The following is a 19,740-nucleotide window of genomic DNA, read 5'->3' as shown; positions in this document are numbered from 1 at the left end:
ATGCTAGCTGCAACTCATGGTGGCCTTCAAGTTTCAGGAAATCCTGAGAGAAAACACACCTTCCATATGGCCAAGAAAACTATCAACTGCCAGCATTTTACGTGTCTCTACTAGAGACTAAGCAACCACTAAACACTGAGCAACTGTCAAAAGACCATAGACTAAGACGCTTCCCAAAAATCAGAAATCTCAGAAGTCTCAAAAGTAGTTTCCCTCTTTGCGCTAAGAAGTCACTTAAGAATCTAAATGCTTTGCCTGTAACTGAAATAAAATGTACTTATTTCTAAGTACAGTTTTATCTTAACTTTGAAAAAGCACACCCAAAGACTATTTAAACACTTTTACTGCAAAAGCTGGAAAACAACCAAGAGGTGAAGAAACTGCCAAGGTGATTAAGAACAGAAAGAGCTACATGGCAGGAAAAGGGGGAGGAAAAAAAAAAAAAAGAGGCCACTAAAGACCTATACATAAATATGGAGAGTGAAGAAAACACAATCGTATCACTACCTATTAACAAGCACAGCGATTGAAATAACGTTTTTAAGACATCTGAGAGAAAACGTCTACTATTTGTTATGAACTGAATTGTGTTTGCTAGATGCAGGAGGACAATTTTCTAGCACAGGAGGTCCAGGCGGGCAGGTACAGGTAGGAGGGATGCCGTATGCAGGCGGCAGGCAGGCTGACAGCACACCGGGGAAGCCCCGGCAGAGGCCCTGGGCTGCAGAAGGAGCACGCTGGAGCCTCCCTCCGCCACATGCCCGTTCCCCGGGGAGCGAAAAATAAAACAAAAGTTAAAAAAATACAGAATTAGGGAGGGAATCGGAAGGGCCGCCACAGGGCGGGCTAGGCCGGGGGGGGTGGCGCCGCACCCCACCCCTCCCTTGCCGTACCTCATGCTGTAGGCGCCAGCTCCCAGCTCCTGCCCGATGCCGGAGAGGCTGGCGTCGAAGTCGTGCACCAGCCCGGACTCGATCGCCTCGTCCATCTTCAGCACCCACGCCATCTTCCACCGCCCCGCAGGAGGGGCCGGACGGGGAGGGGCCGCCGGGGCACGGCGGGAGAGGGAAGGGAAAAGAAGGGACACGGAGAGGAAAGGGGAGACCCGCAACTGGCAGGGGCAGCGCGGGGGGACCGGGCTCAGCCCCTGGGGGGCCCCATCAGCATCCCCGGAGGGGCTGGGGGGCCGCCGGCCGCCGCTTCTTCTTCCTCCTCCTCCTCCTCCTCCGCCTCGCCGCTGCTCGCCGCCGCCGCTTCGGCCGCCGCTCGAGCCCCGAGCCAGCTGAGCGGCGCCTTGCGCCGCATCATTCAGCGGGCAGGGAGAAGGAGGCGGCGACGGCGGGGAGGACCCCGCTTTGCTGCTGCTGCCGCCGCCGCCCGACCGGGAACGCCTGCCCCCGGGCCGCCCCCTTCCTCCGCCTCACGCTACGCCCGCCGCTCACGACAACATGGCAGCCACCGCCGCCAAAGAACGGCCTCAGCTCCCCTCCGCCCGGCACCGCCCACTGGCCGGCTCTCGGCCAATCGGAAGAGGGAGGAGAGGGGAGTAGGGCGGCGCAGCCAACCCTAGGGGAGGTTTTGCGAGGAGGGGGGACCTCGGATGCGAAGCCCCGCCCTCCGCGCTGCGTGGGGAGAGGCACGCCGGGAGAGTGTTGGCGGAAGCGGAAAGGGGAGCGGGCAGGAAGTAGCGACAGGGCGGCCGTTAGCCTGAGGGGCTGGCTGCGTCCACTGTGGTCTGTGAGGCTGTTAGTGCAGTATTTGCAACGTGCTCACTGCCAGGCGTTTGTTTTCTGTTACCCTCGGGCCTTTGACTTGTTTCTTGGCCCGTATCCTTGGACTTAAGTCCCGTTTGTAGGTTTTCAGATGCATTAAGAGGCTGTTTTCCCTCCTTTAACAGGCTGAAACAAGTTAAAGGCTGGTGTGTTCAAGTAGCATTGAATTTCCCTTTCTGCAATATGAATTTATTTTGTAAAAATAAAATATCTTGATTTTATGCTGCTTTTCTAATTGATTATTTTATAGTTTCCAAGGAAAGAATCCTAGGGACAGCTAAGCTATTAATAAATAATTACAATTATATTGCCTAGCAGTTGGAGAATACAAGGAGGGATGCAAGGAAGAACAGGACAGGCTAGTGGGTTATATTTTAATCATGTTCCCTCTGATCCTAAAATACTTGGTCCAATGAAGGGTGATAATAGGGTGAATAACCCATAACTTTAGGTAAAGAAAGATCCTCTACAAAAAAAAAATATTTTAATCATTCAGAGGATTGTTTAAATAATTTTATGAGACATTTCATTCAAATGATTCACCTAGCAAGCAAAGTATAGAAAAGTTTTGAGACTATAAATTATATTTTGATCACGTAGGAACATGCTGCAAATAAAATTGCATTTTTTTTCGAAAGCTACAAGACAGGAAGGCCCTAATTTCACTAGCAATAAAATGTTAGGTGTTATTCAAAATATTCATATGACAGCTTCAAAGGTAGAGAAACATGCAGTCCATTATTTATGCTTTCTAAAGAGATTGATAATTTAAGACTAAACTACTAGTTTCTGCAGAGAATTACCTCAAAGAAAGCTGTAGCGGCATGGGTGTCAGTCTCTTTTCCCAAGTACCAAGCAATAAGGTAAGAGGAAATGGCCTCAAGTTGTGTCAGCGGAGGTTTAGGTTGGATATTTGGAAATTTTTATTTACGGAAAGGGTTGTGAGGCATTGGAACAGGCTGTCCAGGGAAGTGGTTGAGTCACCATCCCTGGAGGTCTTCAAGAACTGTGTAGATGTGGTGCTGAGGGACATGGTTTAGTGGTGGACTTGGCAGTGCTGGGTTAAAGGTTGGACTTGACTATATTAGAGATCTTTTCTAACCTAAATGATTCCCTGATTCTATGAAAATGGTACTGGTATTTTTGCTGCTGTAATTGATTTAAGTGTTCCCTGCCTGCCTCTGGGTAGATAAACAGTTTGTCTGCACATAAGAAGCACATTCAAAAAAGGTACATTTATGAGAAGGGCACGAGCGGGTGCCAAAGTCTCTAACACAGGCAATAACTACCAAGCTACTACAGCTTTTAGTCAGAATTGAAAATATTGCTGGCAAAATACCTCTCTTAAGCCTGGCAAAAAGTCAGCAGTTATTTCTATGATGGATTTATTTTATTTTATTTTTTTTATTTCTGAAGGTGGGTAACAGGCCAAAAATAGCATTACTAATTCCAGTGACTGTTAAATTACCAAACTGGTAGTTGCTATTCAGCATGCAACAGTCGTCGCACAAGTTAGCTTAAATTCCTATCACTGAAGAATTAGACTTTTAATTGAGACCTCAAACCTTACGTTAGGCAGATATTTATAGACATAACATGGGCTTTAAAATCAAAAGTGGCGTACATAACACCAAAACCTACTTTTCTAAGTGATACAAAAGATACTGGGAGTTTGCAGAAAATCAAGAGAAGTGAACTTTCTGCTTCTGACAGTTGGAGATAAGTTAAGAGCAGGATCCAAGACCAGATAAACCAGATCCAGTTTGACTTATGCATAGCAACAGTGGTTTATCTACTTACATTACATAGTAATGTAATTAAGCTACATAGTAGTTATAAGACATAAATTTATATGATTTTTTTTAATAGGTGTTGGTTTCTTCTGACACAAATTCCAATCTCTGCTGAGGATAACGTGAGCAGATATAGTAAGACCCATTCTCTTGCAGTTCAGCCTTCAAAAGTTTGCCCATAATAAGCCAACTGAGTGTTAGTATTTTTGTTATCCTTCATTATTTTAGGATGTAAAGTAACTTGTTCAATTAAATTATGAATATTGTAATGCAAACATTATTTTCTTTAGCATTATTTCTATCCCTGGATTATTTACAAGTTTTCACTGGAGGTTTGTAGTCTATGTTTGTGGGTTTTGTTGCTTTTTGCTTTTAAAGTACAGGCCTTTGATGTGTTTGATTTCTTTGGGGCAGGTTCCTGGCTCAGTCCCTTTCTCAGATCATCTGCTGAGGATCAACCATGCGTACAAGCACCACTTCCCAGCCAGATCTAACCAACTCCAGCGTACAGAGTTGTAGCTACAGTGCAAATCAGCTCAGGTACTCAATTTAAATCTCTATGTAATTACCATGCAGCCTTCTCAGCTTTTGACAAAAGAGTTTAAAATATCTTTAGACAGATAGCAAGTACAAACAAAAACCTCAAAAACATTTTTTCTATTCTTTTCACTTTAACTAACCAACTAGTCTTGTGATTTTTTAATGCCTACAGTTGACATTCTGCATATTGTAATATGAATGGTAGCTGCTTCCGTAGCTTTTTCTTAATCCTAATCTTTCTGTTACTCTTCCCATAATTTCACTTTCAGGATAATTTCTTCCAAAACATTTATATTGGCCTTATACTCAGGGTGAATAGAGTTCAAGATATTTTGAAGTCCAAGCAAATAAAGAAAACAGATGCCTATTGCCAAAGTAAAATTATTCTCTTTCTTTATAAGCAATAATAAGTCCTGACTGGGAAAATTAAGTTGTCACATAAAATCCCTATTCTGCAACATAAGCAATATAAACCCCATGTGGAGTCTCACAAGTTAGGCACATGATTTTTTTTTTGAGGATTAGATTGCAGAATTTGTGCGTTAATCATAAACGTATGCTCATCAGTAAGGCTGAGAGCAGAGGTTGTAGAACGGAAGACTCTATATGCCTTATAAAATAATACCGTTTTCTCCTCCTGATTCCTTCCCAAGCTTTGCCTGCATAAATATCATTCAAACCTTTTCCCATGCCTGGTGGAATTGTCCAAAACTGGACTTAAGCATTCTGAGATCTCAAATTGCTTATGTAACCCTTCAAGCAGGTTAAATCCACAAGCCTGACTTCTCATAAATGATATTCCATGTGGCCTTCCCATTCCATTTCTACACATCCCTATCACCATTTCAGCGGGACTTGCGACTTCAGAGCAAGTCTCTTTCTTAACACAAATGAGCTTCCTCAAAAAACTCTTCCAACTGTGTTCCCAGGAAGGGCTTGATAGGAAGCTGTACCCTGAGCCCACGCCCGCCAGTTGTACCTGAAGAACTGATATAACAGAGGGTAGGCGCGTACAGCAGGAGCCTGATTATGCAAATATATCTGCGTAGATGTGTCTCAAGAATGGTTTTATTAGTGGGATGTGGGAGAAGGCAGAGGGGGGAAGAAGGGATCCTGAGATGCTCCTTTCTCCATCTGCTCTCCACTAATACTGACCATCATGCTCGGCTAAGTCAATTGCAGTTTCTGAGTAAACTTTACTGATGTCCAGATGTGGGACTGAAGCATGGCAGAGGATCTGACAGAACCAAACAACTTCATGGTTATGGCCAGATGGAAACCTAGTGCCTAAACAGGTTTTTATCCATTCTGCTTAAGGTCATCAGCCTCGAGGGTTAATCTTCTTAGTTCCTATACACAACCCATAATTTATGGAAGTATCCCTCCCTATGTTGTTTTTCAATACAAAACACAGATGCACACTGCCACCCAAACCTACAGTTCAAATGTGTGTGGGAAGAGTAACTTCAGATGGACGTGGATGGCAGATCTTGAGATAAGCATGGTAGGGGGCAACAGAAGCAAATACAGGGGGCAGCAACAAAGACAGACAAGGACACGGTGAAAATGGGCCCTAAGTGAATGAGGTTCTGAAAAAAGCAAGAGGGGACACCTCCTCTGTGCTGAACAGCACTGAAGAAGGGAGTGGGAATGGAGCTGTGAGTGGAGGTCCTCACTTACCCTTGCTATTTGTCTCCTTTTACAGAGCTATGCATGTCACCTGCAAGCAGGACTCCATAAGGAAACTCCTGCACCTATTCTTCATTTCTGGTTTGCTGTTTGAGTCAATAGAAACAGTACTATGTTTGCTACATACTTGTGTTAGCCAATCCAAATTTCACATTGCCCTGACCCTTCCACTGAAATGGACTAATTAGGTAAAATTCCACTGAAAAATGTCATTAGTTTAACATTTTTGTTTATCAGAACCCACATATCACTTCATTTCCTTGCATTTTTAAAACAAAATTTGGCATATTTCTAACAAAATCACACTCCTCAACAATTCTACAAGACCAGAAGTAATACCATGATATGGTACTAGGCATGAGACTACCAACAAGTAAATACCCATATCAAGGTAGATTATTAAACACTATCACGTTTACACACATTGTAATTAGTGAAAAAGTAATAAGCTAAAGTTTAATACAGAGAGTGAACCATGTTATAAATTGAAACTCAATTAACATCAAGATAATATGGAATCTATGTATCTCTTGTCAAACCATAATCATTTTTAATTATATGAAAAATTTTGAATAGTGTACACAATATTTTAGTCATGAAGAGGTAAAGTAAGCTCATAGGGATATGCTGATGCAATAAGTTATATATTGCATCAGAATTTCAATGCAAAGTGTTTAACCAGTGTGTCTGGCCTGAGACTACAAGGGGCCCATATTCCTGATCCTGCATATCAATAGATATGCAGCTTCAATAGATAAAATGCATTTTTCAATGTAGATACGAACCACCAAGGTGCTAATAAGTCTGTATGACTTCATACAGAGTTTTACCTTCAGACTACAAATGAAATTTGAAAGAGAAACATTTAACACGTTTATGAATATCACATGAAGACATTTTGTTGCACATACATATGGTGGCAGAGTTGTGAAGATCATGAAGATGCAGTAAAGCAAATCTCCACTGTGGTGACTCCACTGCACAACCTTTTGTCAGTGGGTCTGTGACCGCCAACTCTGTTAGAAGGCTTGAACTTCTGAATTAGCAAAGGTTGTGTAGTCTACGTTATTGTGTGTTAGACCATTACAATTATTATCATTAAAGTCACCCCAAATCATTTTTTTTCTTACCGCAGGTAGCTGCTGTTACTGGTGGGATACTGGTGATGGTGATAATGTTCAGGCTGGTTGTGCCAGAAAAGCATTTTGGGATGAGATGAGGCGTTGTGCTCAAAGAGATGGTCACTGTAGTGATGGGAAAAGAAAATAAATACACACATTCAAATTAAAGTTGCAGTTGGTTCCTCTCACACCTTTATATTTAGCATCTGCCACCAAGTTTGCAGGTGTCACCCTCTCCAGAAGAGGCAGAGAGCTGAAGTCTTGCCTGGTTCCCACCTCCTCTCCTGCTCCCCAACCTTGCTGCCTTGTCGGCTGCTGCCCAGCTGCAGGGCTTTATTGCCAGCTGGTGTGACGTTGGGTGCAGCCCCCCTCTCCCACAGTCACTGTGCAGAACTGCACATGACAGAGCCAGGAGAAAGAGCAATTCCGTAGCACTGCTGCCCCAGAGAGGCAGACAGCTTTCTCTTCACACAGTCCACTTGAAGCACACAAAAAACAGAATATGTGTAGGCATGACTGGAGAAAAAAAAATTAAGAAGGGGGAATATGCATTGATGTTTTTAAGACAAGCAAAATAGCTTTGCACCCGTGTTTAGACTGTATCCCTTTTACCTTTTCATTCTGTACATCTGTTCAAGTGCCAGATTACTACATAGTATACCTTATAGTTATTTACTTGTCATTAAAAATATAAAATAAAAAACAACAACAAAACACTGTCAAACGGCAAGGAAAATATTTACTACAACGCCCCCTCCTGCCCCCAGCCACACACGCACTCTGGGGAAAAATCATATTCAGATGCAAACCAGCTGCTTGGTGCATCCATGTCTCAGTGCTGTTTGCTTGCCCAGGTTTGCAGCTAGGACGGCAATATGAACTTTAAAACAAACGAAATAGTACTGATCCTGCTAAGACTTTGGCACTCAAAGCTAAGAGGGCACACATCCAAAAAACTCAGCTGAAGATAGTTACCTGCAGAGGGTACCCACTCTGCTTGAAATAGAAAGGACTACTGAAAAATAGTAATAGTTTGCTGTTATTTTTTAACATCCTCCCTCCCCCCTCCCCCCCCGCATTGCTTGGTCACTGCAGTTCATTCTATAAAAGATTCTTTAAGAAGTTATTGCAATATTGTGAAAACACTCAGATATGAAAATTAGTATAACAAGGAGCAAGGCTCTGGAGAAAAAAAAAATTATTAGAGTGCTAGCAATAAACAGCAGTCAAAATACTTCAGACAAATAAGTTATGTTTTTCCTCTTTTTGGTGGTAGTTGTTCGTTTTTTCATAATGAGGCAGTTCCCCCTTTTACCTTACCATTTTTATTCAACATCAAACAATGCAAAAAAAATGCAAAGACAAGAATAACAATAGAAGAGGAACTGTAAATACAGGAAGAGAAAGGAACAGTCACATGTGATGCTGTCTAGAAAAGATTACAAGAATTGTGACTACTGGCTTGGTGATTCTGAGATTATTCTCCTCCATGAGGAACGAAGGTACCTCCAGGAAGGCTCGCATGACACAGCTGGACTTGTGTACATGAGTTGATCTTTGATCCAGCAAGGATGAGAGCTGGATAAATATTTTCAAGGTTAGTTTTTCCACTTACAACTCTGTGTGTGATTGAGCATCTTTGAACAAGATTAAAGGGCTGCACAAACCCCTGTTTTCAGTGATTGCTTCTGCATTTTTTAATAATTAAATTTGATTTCAGAAACAGTAGATAAAGAATAGATATCCTGGTATTCAGTTTGCTTCATCTACCAGCAAGTTGTAAAACACGATCACTCTGTGTGTTACATGTGTATAGCGCATTTTATTTGGAAGCCTCATTTCCCTTTGCACTGATTATTAGTAAGGATTACACATCCCAGAAACTGCATTTACAATCTTCCATTGGGGATGTTGTGAGCTTCTCATGACCTCTCACAAGAGGGCACCTGTTTTGTTCTGTGACTTGTATTTCTCTTGAAAGGAAAGAGTAGTAACAGAAGTTCTCCTTATCTTGAAGGGCTTTGAGTCCCTAGCAGGGTGGCTCCCACTTCTAACTGTACCCCAAAGGGCATGTGTGGCTTTGAATTATCAGGCACTTTATCCCCCCAAAATTAGTCTGTTGCTTTTTTGACAGATGTTGGTTTAGCAAAGTGCAGGTGGGAACACTGCAGTTTTGAGAAGTCTTTTTTGTGAAGTCCAGGAGAGAACTGTTGAAGAAAAGCAGCTGAGATTCCAGAACTATTCATAGCCTGCCTTTTTTATGTTTACAAACGTGTATGTTTACATACATGTATACTGAAAAACTGTGGTCCTGGTTTTGATCCTCAGCACAGTAGAATTTTTCTAGAATTTTAGAATATGAATTTATTTTGATATTTTCAAATAATAACACAAACACGACATATCAGGAGTCCAAGATCTGTACTTACCTCAAGACAGTCAGCCTGTTGTGGCTGAAAATAACTAACGCTGCAATGGGAGTCCAGGCTGCAGGTGCAGATTAGGCTGCTGGCCTGGGTTTAGCCTGTCTGAGGGCAGACAGCGAGTAGGAGCTTAATCAGGAAAACAAAACAGGAGCATCACAGCAAATGTGCCCATTCGGTCTCAGCTTCATTTGATTTTTCAAGAGTTATGCTTATACTGACTAAAAATAACTGAGCCACTGGTTCTATCTAAAGAAGCTGCTGTCTCAAGGAGAAGAGGTATTTATTAGTAGAGGGTGTGTTGAAGAATATTCTGATCTTATGTACTGTGTCCAGCTTAGTTTCTAAGACCCTGCTTCTTCTAAAAGGTGGAAGTTCGAGGTCTGTGTTAAGGGTACCCCTCGTGGTGTGCAAACTATTTCAAACTTGTGCGTGGCTGCCACTACTGGCCATCGTACCCCACTGCAACCACTGCTCCTGATGGCATAGAGGCAAAGCAAGACTGAAGCTTGTGGACTGTCATGCAAAACCACGTTGCTAATTCAGTAAGGTGACAGCTACACCAATCCATTTAATTGGAATTGCATCTTCTAATATTTAAAAGGCTTTATGGTGCAGTTGTACAAGTAGGCACATCAACAGTTTAAAAGGTGACTGTTGCAAGTTTCTTCTACTTTGCAGAAGCCACTACCATCGTCCAGCTTTGGAAACACAAAAGTCATCCTTTCCTCAATCCTTGGTCGTCAACAAATACAACTTAAACATTTTATCAGACAAGATGACTTGGGTGGAGGTAGGTATTTGCCATTGCATATAAGCTCAACTTCCTGAAACTGCATGGATCCCACCATGTCTTTTAAGACATCTTTGAGTCTATCTTCATCAATTCAATTGCAGGCATTTGTAGCTTGAAATACAAAATACATAAATACACACTAACACAGCAGCATGATATCATGTATATGACACAGTGCCTGGAATTCAGAATACCTGGCTCAAATCAAGGTATATATCACCAGGTTACGTTCCTCTTTTGTAGAAAATTTTCTTTTCTCCCCCCACTACGGGTTGGCAAGGGGCTCAATTCTTCACTCATAGAAGCTTTGAGTTCCTTGTAAGGAAAGCACTAAACTGAACATGCAGAAAGTGTTAAGAAAATGTTACTGTTAAAACTGAAATTAAACATCAAAAAAAAAAAAACCACACTCAGCAATTAGTACTTTTTCATGGTCTTGTATTTTGACTGATCTTCCTTGCAACCAGTATACAGGGTAAAACTTCAACTACAGTATAACTTCGTTTTTTTACATCAGGCTAACTTCCCACATTGTATTGAATTCTGGCATTTTGCTTTGTGAAGTACTGTGTATTCCCCACACCCACACCTGCTGCCCTTGACTAACCTCTAGACATAAAGGTATGTAGTTACCTAGTTGTGCAAGTTTGGGGACAAATAAGGTGAGTTTTTAGCATTGTACTGTTTATTGTTAAGGGGTTATTTTTGTTTCTCAGTTTATAATCTGCCCCATAAGTACTAAACAGGTTTCAGCAAAGGAGCATTGTATACACAAACAACAAGAGACTATTTATTTAAAACATCTCTTGCTTCAAGGCTTGTGTATAGCATGCAAGGTCCAACCTGAAATTTGAGGTGGGGAGGCTAATGTTTTACTAACAGGTGAATCTGTGCTGAAGTACTTCAACATATGGTGCCTGAAAACTTTTATTGGCTTTTTCCATGAGCAGCATCCAAATTGACATCTAAGTAGCAAATCAAATGATGCCTTAGTAATCTTTTCTTTATAGAGCAATCGGTCTCCTCACTTAACTTTGTGACTACCCTTCTGAGAACTACAGCGAATGACAATATATATTAAAATTGTTTATATACACTGAATGTCATCCTTGATATTTGTTTTTGGCAAGTAAAAAAATATTCCACAGACAACGCTGCATGGACAAATTCAATTCAGCACTATGTAAAACACTGTAATCTCACAGACTACGGATATATTCTGAGGATTTTTTTTTTTTCAAGAAAGTTTTTGCTGTCAAGTGACGATTTTTAGTTCTGCTCGACCAATACTAGTATTTGGACTTGAAGACTGCTGTGGCAATGTCAGCTTGCTACATGATCTGACACCATGCACAGAAGAGATGGTTCAGCTCCTTCTAATTCCTAATGGACAGGATCTCTTCTACCTGAGGCATCTTTGGTACCCTGCCAGGTCTAACATTTTCTAGCAGTGTGCAACAAGCAATTTAAAACATGCTAATCTGCAATTGAAACAGACATATCCAGTTCCCCCACAGACATATATTTCAACTATTTAAACCAAGTTAAAATTAGTTTTTCCTCACCTTCCCTGATATTTTAACTTTTTTACTAGATATGCTTAGGCAAAGGATAGGAAAATGGTGTTTTTTTTTTAGCCCCCTTTACCCCCCATACAGGGGGTCACTCAAGGCCTGGGACATTCACCTTGGCCAACATCTCTGGCATAAATTTCTGATCCCAGAGTGCTGCCAGAGAACCAGTCTGAGATCATTCCCCAGTCTGATTTGTCTACAACAGACTGGGGAGCTCCCATGGGGTAATCTTGGCTCTGCCACAGAGATGAACGGATGGAGAGGGAGTATCTACTAATCAGTCTAGCTGACTTTTGATGTCTGTCCGCTGACTGATGGATGTACATGTACATTTTTGTTTTTACTGGTATATATCCTCCTTGGCAAGACAGGGGCAACCTTTGAACCGATCTTGACACAGTTAACAGAGCTGACTGCAGTACTGATTTCAGTAGGAGTTTATGGAGGTACAAAGATTTCTGTTGGTGGACAAAAGCAAGATCTAGAAAAGGAAGCAAACTAAAATGAAAGACTTATGAAACTTTGACGCCTAATATAAAGTTCAATTACCTTTCTACCTCCTGACAATGGTAACATGTCTGAATATCACATGTAGATAATGCTGTTTTTTCCACTGAAGAAAGGTATTTTCCATATATCTCTACCCAGCATTATTCCCAATCTTACTCCCTCAAAATACGCTTCATTAGGATCACTTGCATCTACTTAAAATACATCATTAGTTTTATTTTTGATAGATATCATGCCATTCAAGACTGCTTGCCAAATAACATTTCAAAGTTTCCAAGAGTTACTGTTTAACAGCCATTTACAAATGGAGTTGTGATTGTGTCTGAGCAGAAGTTCCCTCGTATGTAAACATGCTCATTACCCTAAAAATCCTATTGGTAAATGAAGCAACTTCAATAGTTGGGGGTAACCCAAGCTGCACAGTCTGGGAATCCTGAGGTCTTAAAATATACTTAAGTATACATGGGTAAACAAGATATATAGAAAAAAGGCAGATTAAGTTCAATTTTTCTTTCCACTTGCCAGACTACCACAACTTGCCAAACTTCCCAAATTTCTGAAAACCATCCACGTTCTAACAACAAAGATTCACTTAAGAGAATACTTGTTATATAAGAGACTTAAAAGCACATGCTTCTACAAATGCAGAAGGCATGATTGTAAAATTTAGATGGGAACAAATAAGTTTTCTTTAGAGAACATAGTATGAATACTTTCGTCTTATGTTGAAGTAGACAGCAACTGCAAAACTAATCAGTTTACCAGTTCAATTGGGAAAAAGCATCAGTTTTATTTCTCCAGATAATCCTTGCGTTCCCAAACTGCGTATCTATCCTCATCTTATTTTTACTGTATTCTATGCTTCTGTTTGCTAAATCTCAGCCTAGCAGAGCCAACCAAACCACACTTTCTAACCCGTCATAGGGATTAACTGTAGCATAATTCACATTTATTCCTCTTTATCTTTTATGATTGTTTTCAAAGGGACAATGATATATTCACAATCTGAATTCTTTTGCTGACAATTGAACTGTGAGCACCTCAGGCCTTAAATCTCTACAGGCTTTCTACATTGATGAGTTCGTGAATTTACTCGAATATTTGAACATTCATAGAAGACGCTAAGAATGTGCAAGTGTTTCACGATAAAAGTGTTTGTTCTTTTCACTCTGGAACTCAGACCACAAATAATAAGCATGAATCAATCTGTTCCAGTCTTTATCTTTAAAAATAAACAAGCAACCAACCTCAGGAAAATTTACATGATCAATCCTCTTTCAATTTACATTTACTATCCCAATTTCAGCTGAACAGATGCTACCCAAAATTATCTAAAGCAAATGATATCCAAGTCCAAGACATTCAAGACATGCATTTCCTATCCTGATTCTGCATGTAGTTTTCTTTCCTTCTTCCTCTTTTTTTTCTTTTAAAGCCTGAAACCAGCCTTTAAGAATCCCATTTCAGTATTCAAACCACTTCAATTACCTATCATTACAGAATATTAAGAAAGCCTTCCTGAAAAAGAACAATAGTAATTGTCCTCATTTTTCACAGCTCTTTATGCCCTTTTTTTTTTTTTTTTTTTTTTTTTTTAAGATAAACCACCTCCAGTACAAACATAAGGCATGACTAATCATAGCTCAATTTTAATTGAGCTATTGTCTATTTGGAGTATAGGAAATGAAGGCAAAAAGCAATGCAGTGAATCTGGTAACTGGCCTCAGTGGAGAACATTTTGTTGCAAATTCTTCTGGCTTCACGTAATACAAACATGTTCTATCCACATACAGCGGTCCCATCTTTGTTGGAAACAGAACTAGTCACATTGTAATTAAAATATTCATTTAAATATATTGCATTTAGATTTTCAGCACGTGGGATATCACACTTAGAACATTTAAAGGTGTCTTAGAAGCATAACTGAGGGACAAACTTTGTGTAAATATCTCCTCTCCTCCCCCCTGGAGCAAAATTTTTCTGTCATAGGGGAAAAAATCATTTCTTTCTTACCAACATTTTTTTACAGATAAAAAGTTATGTTCATCCAGAATATATATGGTATGTTTCAATAAACTTATTTTTCAGTATGAAATAACATCTTCAAAAAGATGACAGAGCAAAGTCATCTTGAAATGATCATTTGAAATAAATATTACCTACAGAAAAAGCAGGAATAATATATGGGACTATTAAACTTAGAATGTGTAAGATTTTTTTTAAATGTTCTTCTGTATAATCAAAATGTAAACTACAAGATCTTAAACTAAAAATATCTGAAATATTAAAAAATAAAATGCGAGCAATGCAACAGTGTACAAATAAATGAAATAGTAAACAAGAAGCCTGCTGAAATGAAGGAAATATGGTGTCCATTAAAGATAATATACAACTTCCAAAAACCATTTTTGTCTAGCATACCTATATTCACACCATGTTCTCAAATGCTAAGTCAATTTACTAACAGGGTATCTAAAGGAACATCATTTGGACACACAAAACATGAAGATTATTATTTTTTTTAAACCAATCTTGTTTCTGTCACCTTTATAATCTTTCTTATAGCATGTGATCAAATGAAACAGAAAACCAAAATGTATACATTGTTGTTTTTTTTTTAAAGTCATGTTATGTACATTTTATTGCCAGTATATGCACAATGGTAAGCATAGAACTATAAATACACAATGCAATTAAACAGTAGAAAACAACAAGAAATGTTACACATAATAGAGGAAAGAAAGAGGAGATAACTATCTTCCTGATGTAGGTGTTAAAAAGGGCTAGTGATGACTTACGACAGTCTCGTTTTTTTCCGGTCTTTACATATATTTCTACAACTTTTCTTCCAAATAAATCTCTGCAATGGCATTGCTTCTTTAACAACATGTCAGCTTTTTCTGTCAGATTCACTTCAATCAAAATCAATCAAAAGTGAAAACAATCTTTCGTGTAACTACAAGCATCTGACAATTTTTATTCAGTTTTGTTTTTCAGGGTACCTAGCAAATAAAGTGTATAATTATTTTAATATTTGGCTGCATGTTGAAGAATAGAGTTTTGAATACGCCTTAAGTGATCATTTGGGAAAAAAAAATAAGAAAAAATCTTCTGTAGACAGTTCTACCAGGTGCTATATGCAGCAACTCAGTCAAACATTAGTCACCCTGAAGAGGTAGAGAGAATTTTAGCCTAGTATAAGTCATCATCCTTGGCACTACTATTTTCTCTCTTATCAGGATACACTTCCTACAACTACATAACACAACAGTCAAAGGGAAAAAAAGCTAGGGAAAAAAGTTTCCACCATTCCTGGGAAGGGTACTGCTTCATCCCAGTTCTCAGTTAATTAACTTGTTGCTTATATCCAAAACAAGGAAAAAAAAAAAAGACAATATTGAGGGACACATTTACTCGATCCTTGCTCTCTTTCCATTATTAAGTTCATAAATACAAAGAACCATTATTCACAATAAACTAACTCTTTTTCAAAAATGGAAAAACAAACTCTGGAAACATTTCCACACCTTAATCCAGATGGGTCTTGAGGATGCTATTCAAGAAAACCATGCAAATAGTTTGGTGCAGCTTTTCCCACCTCATCCAAAATATAAAATTTTTAAAATTAGAAGGTGGCAAGATCCATAGAATTTGTGACTATTCCCCCTCCCCTCTTTTTAAATTCCCCCCTATTTAAATTCAATGCAGAAAATTTTGGTGCTTTTAGGAAGATAACAAATAAATAGTCTTCTGCACTGTTGCCATGAAATCCCATGTGAGTTACAATACAAGACTACTGGTTCCAGCAATTAGGTTGAAAGGAAACATTCTAGTGATAAATACATACTGAGCATGCTTGGGCAGAGCACTCCATTCTGAAGCATCCTGCTTGAAGAACGAAAGGTGACAAGGATGGTTCACGTCCATCAAGTGACCATTAACTCCGCTGCTAAAAAGCGGACTGCCACACTATCACCAGGTCGGCAGTGCTACCCTGAAAGGGCTGTCTTCCACACTAAGAGGTACTGGTTGTACCAGCCCTCTGCTGCGCACACTAAATTCTTATTTATGCAACAAACATACAACCAATGAACAACATCACTTTTACAGAACTGGATCAAGCCAGCTTTTTTATGGGCGTATTTCTCAATCTCCAGAATATCCTGAACAAGCTGTAAATAAGATGATGAACGACCAACAGTGACTGAGTCTCACTGCAGTTCAGACTAGTTCTGCCTTGTTTCACATCACTTGTTGTTTCTAGTGAAGGACATAATACTCAAACAAAATAGCAATAAAAACAATGTTATCTGCAGCTGAGTAAAAGCAACGGAACTTATATTTTAACTTCTGAAGCTTAAAGCATACCTGTTTAATTAGGGTAAAAAATGTTTTTAATACAGTAACACTGGCAAAAGTTAATGGGAAGACACAGAGGATTGTGAACAGGATAAATGATGGATTAGATTATTTATAAATTTTATTTTGCTTTGATCAATGGATGTTAATACTGTTTTTTCCTTGGATTTGGAATAATTCTATTGCAACAGTCACATGCAAGCTGAAGACAGCCAATGGTTAAAGAAAAAAAAGGGAGGAAAATGAGAAAAAAAAGAAGGGTTCCAAACGTTGTAAGAATTTTCCTTGCACTTGAAGAGGGCCTGGCCCTTGCTTTAAGAGACCTGGTTAACTCCTGTCAGCTTCATTAGCTTTGTCCAGACATATCTGCTGTTGCATCGCCTGGTCCAGAGCCTGTTTGTGCACGCTTGATGTAAAGGTTCAGTAATTTCATCTGCAAATTTAAGCCAGAAATTTGCTTTAGTTAGTATTTACAAACTGTACATACTACAAGAATGACACACCAAAGTAAACATTAAACCATTTTTTTCCTGAAAGCAAAATTTTATGTTACATAATTAACTGGAAGGTAACATACTTAACAATAAAAATATTAAACAGCAAAATTTCTCACAAGGAAACAGGTCAAGCATCATTAGGGATGTAAAGAAAGTGATCTAAGGTAGCTAAACTAAAATGGGTGGATTATTTTCCCCGAATTACGATGCTGTTCTGAACTAAAGGAGGAAAAAAAACCCACCTTAAGCGAATGTTGAGGTTTTAAGCCTCTAGTTACATTTGATTTTTTTGTACCTACTAAAGCTTCCAATACTGCCTAAAAATACATTCAGTGCCATCACTGCCAGACAGTATTCTTAAGATGCAACTGTCTTATTCAAAGATTTACAAAATTAATTGTCCTGTTTTATTCCGAAGGACAGATTCCCAACACACCTGTTTGCATGTAAACAACAGTATGTACAAGATGTCAATAAAACCCTAACCTTCCTGAACCAAAAAGGAAGTGAGGGTCTCCCCCGCCCCCAAATTAGTGATACTGAAAGGTCTAATGAAAGCAAAACAATAAGGAGGGAAAATAAACTGTGGAATATAACATCTGCACATGACATTTAATGCTTTCCAACTGCATAAAAATATGACAAGAAACACAGGTAGAAAAACCTATTATCACTATTTCAGAACAAGAAGTCTGACAGTGTGTTCAAGAATGTTCAAAATATTAAAAATGTATTTTCTAATTTTTTTCAGCCACTGACAGTACGCAACTAGATCTACTAAATAGCAGCAAGAAACAATTTATTCTTTTTCATATTGCTGAAGTTTGTGCAAGTCCCTAAGTATTTACAGACCTATGGATTCTTAGTTTTGAACCTTTTATGCCAATGTTACATCAATCTTTTGAGAGTTTCATAAGCCTTGATAGTTTCATTCAGATACATACTTTTACTAAACTTTCTGGTAATTGCAACGGAAATGCAAATGTGTACATGCAATTATCATCTACAATATATTTAATTGTAATCTTTTACTTACTTTACTGCCAGTGAGTTGACTGAGATGTGGTTTTAGTTCATCACCAATTACTGCATGAATGGCAACAAGGCAGAAAACACATGCCTTACGAACACTACTCTCTGAATTATCATAGCCCTAGAAAGCAATAAAATTAACATTATATTTATAAATTAAATTATTACAATCAATTATTATAAATTAATAACATTTATATATTAATATAGTATATAATAAATGATAAAATAATATAATAAAATATAATTATTATAAATTAAATTAATTTATAAATTAACATTAATAGCTTAATAATAGATTAAAAGCCTCAGAAAGCTGTTTACTTCTTCTTATAATAAATACATTAAAATCTACATTAAGTGAATGTTAAAGTAGCCCAATGAAGCATTCCAAGAAAAAAAAAAAAGCAAATACAGAGCATGCACTTAAAAGGCAGGCTGTTTTGAGAGTTACTTTCCATACTGAAAAAACCTTACACATTCTTGTTCATAATTTATGTTGAAAACAGAGCTGCTGTCATGCTCTGGGTTGAAATGCATTAAGGAAGAACACAAGGAGAACTGTTCTAGATTACACACGTTTATTTAAAGCAGAAGACTATTAAACCTAGCACTTTCATACTCTGAAACAAGCTAATTCTTAGCAGGGAAAGATTCTTTTCTTAATTCCCAGCCTGTTATTTAATGCTTTTTGTTTCTCATGCCTGTCTCACACCCTCTTCTCAGAAGGACCCTGCTCTGCCTCTACCTTCCTGCAGATGTGTGACTTGACCACATGCATTAAATACAGAAATCTGCAGAACACAGCTGTCAAATTCTGAAAAGTCTTCATCCAGCACATGTAAATTAATGTATTTTGTTGTGTTATAAGGTGGGATATAATTAAAAATGGACAAAGAAACAGAAACCTCTGATATCCTTCTCATCTTATTAAACTTACCCCAGTTAACTGCTTTTTTCCACTTGCCTCCCCCAAATCCCAGGTTATAAAACCCTACAGTTATATATACATACAACATGTCCAATTTAGAAGAATCAATTAGAACTTGCAGAAGATGTTTCGTTGTTGCCACCTGTATCTTACAACTGAAAGGCTCTATCGAGCTTAACTATAACCACTACTTTATATTGTACCTAGATTTTGAGTCCTAACAACAATTACAATTCAACTAGTTGACAATCACAGAGATTGTTCCCACTGAGTTATTTTGGGTCAAAGCAGCCATCAGCTAAGACAAATAAAAAATCCTTCATGAGAGCCAGGCGGTATTGCTTGAAAAAAAAAAATCTTTGCAATTCTTTTATATGCAGAGGGTTTTTTTGTTTGTTTTTTTTTTACCTGTATTAGACCTGGCACAATCTCTGGTAAAAGCTGAGTAAGAGTTTCTTTAGATACTCTCTCAATGACTTTCGTCTGCATTTTGATTGCAGCCAGATTAATGGGGTAATCTGCAGTTTGGATAATTGGACAAAGAACTTTGATGCACTGATCTGGGCTAATGGAAGTAGCCAGCATGGAAGCAGCTTCTTCAGCAGATCTCACCACCTATTGAAAGGACAAAAGACATGGAAAAATGATGTACAATTGCTGTGCACAGAATTGCTGTGGTCTGTTATCTGTCAGTACTGGTCTT

The 19,740-nt window shown here is 38.8% G+C and overlaps 2 protein-coding genes and 1 long non-coding RNA gene across 44 annotated transcripts in view; 1 reads left to right on the top strand and 2 right to left on the bottom strand.

Moving 5' to 3' along the window:
- The window catches only part of UBP1 (upstream binding protein 1), a 53,399-nt gene extending 37,137 nt beyond the window's left edge, over positions 1-16,262 (bottom strand). For 4 of the 6 annotated variants that reach the window (XM_083826536.1, XM_083826537.1, XM_083826538.1 and 1 more), the window contains exon 1: positions 894-1,489. In XM_083826536.1, coding sequence (XP_083682662.1) covers positions 894-1,006 — 113 coding nt within the window. In that variant the 5' untranslated portion in view covers positions 1,007-1,489. Of the gene's footprint in view, positions 1-893; positions 1,490-6,924; positions 7,039-16,065 lie in introns of those variants that run through there. The other 2 variants (XM_083826539.1, XM_083826535.1) reach the window with 2 other exon arrangements.
- Positions 2,623-16,849, top strand: LOC310895346. 2 transcript variants are annotated; one of them, XR_014580625.1, is made up of 3 exons: positions 2,623-4,105; positions 5,811-5,982; positions 6,930-16,849. It is a non-coding gene; the product is annotated as an uncharacterized lncRNA (long non-coding RNA). The 2 variants fall into 2 exon arrangements; XR_014580626.1 differs by having other exon boundaries at positions 2,623-5,982.
- The window catches only part of CLASP2 (cytoplasmic linker associated protein 2), a 141,807-nt gene continuing 136,894 nt past the window's right edge, over positions 14,828-19,740 (bottom strand). For all 36 annotated transcript variants that reach the window (XM_083826463.1, XM_083826474.1, XM_083826497.1 and 33 more), the window contains 3 exons: positions 19,446-19,652; positions 18,111-18,227; positions 14,828-17,010 (listed from right to left, as the gene is read on the bottom strand). In XM_083826463.1, the coding sequence (XP_083682589.1) occupies positions 16,924-17,010; positions 18,111-18,227; positions 19,446-19,652 (411 nt within the window). In that variant the 3' untranslated portion in view covers positions 14,828-16,923. The remainder of the gene's footprint in view (positions 17,011-18,110; positions 18,228-19,445; positions 19,653-19,740) is intronic.

Source organism: Anser anser, assembly GCF_964211835.1.
Source record: "Anser anser genome assembly, chromosome: 2".
NCBI classification, from domain to species: domain Eukaryota; kingdom Metazoa; phylum Chordata; class Aves; order Anseriformes; family Anatidae; genus Anser; species Anser anser.
The sequence above is the reverse complement of the archived record's forward strand: the minus strand, read 5'-3'. Positions and strand labels throughout refer to the sequence as shown.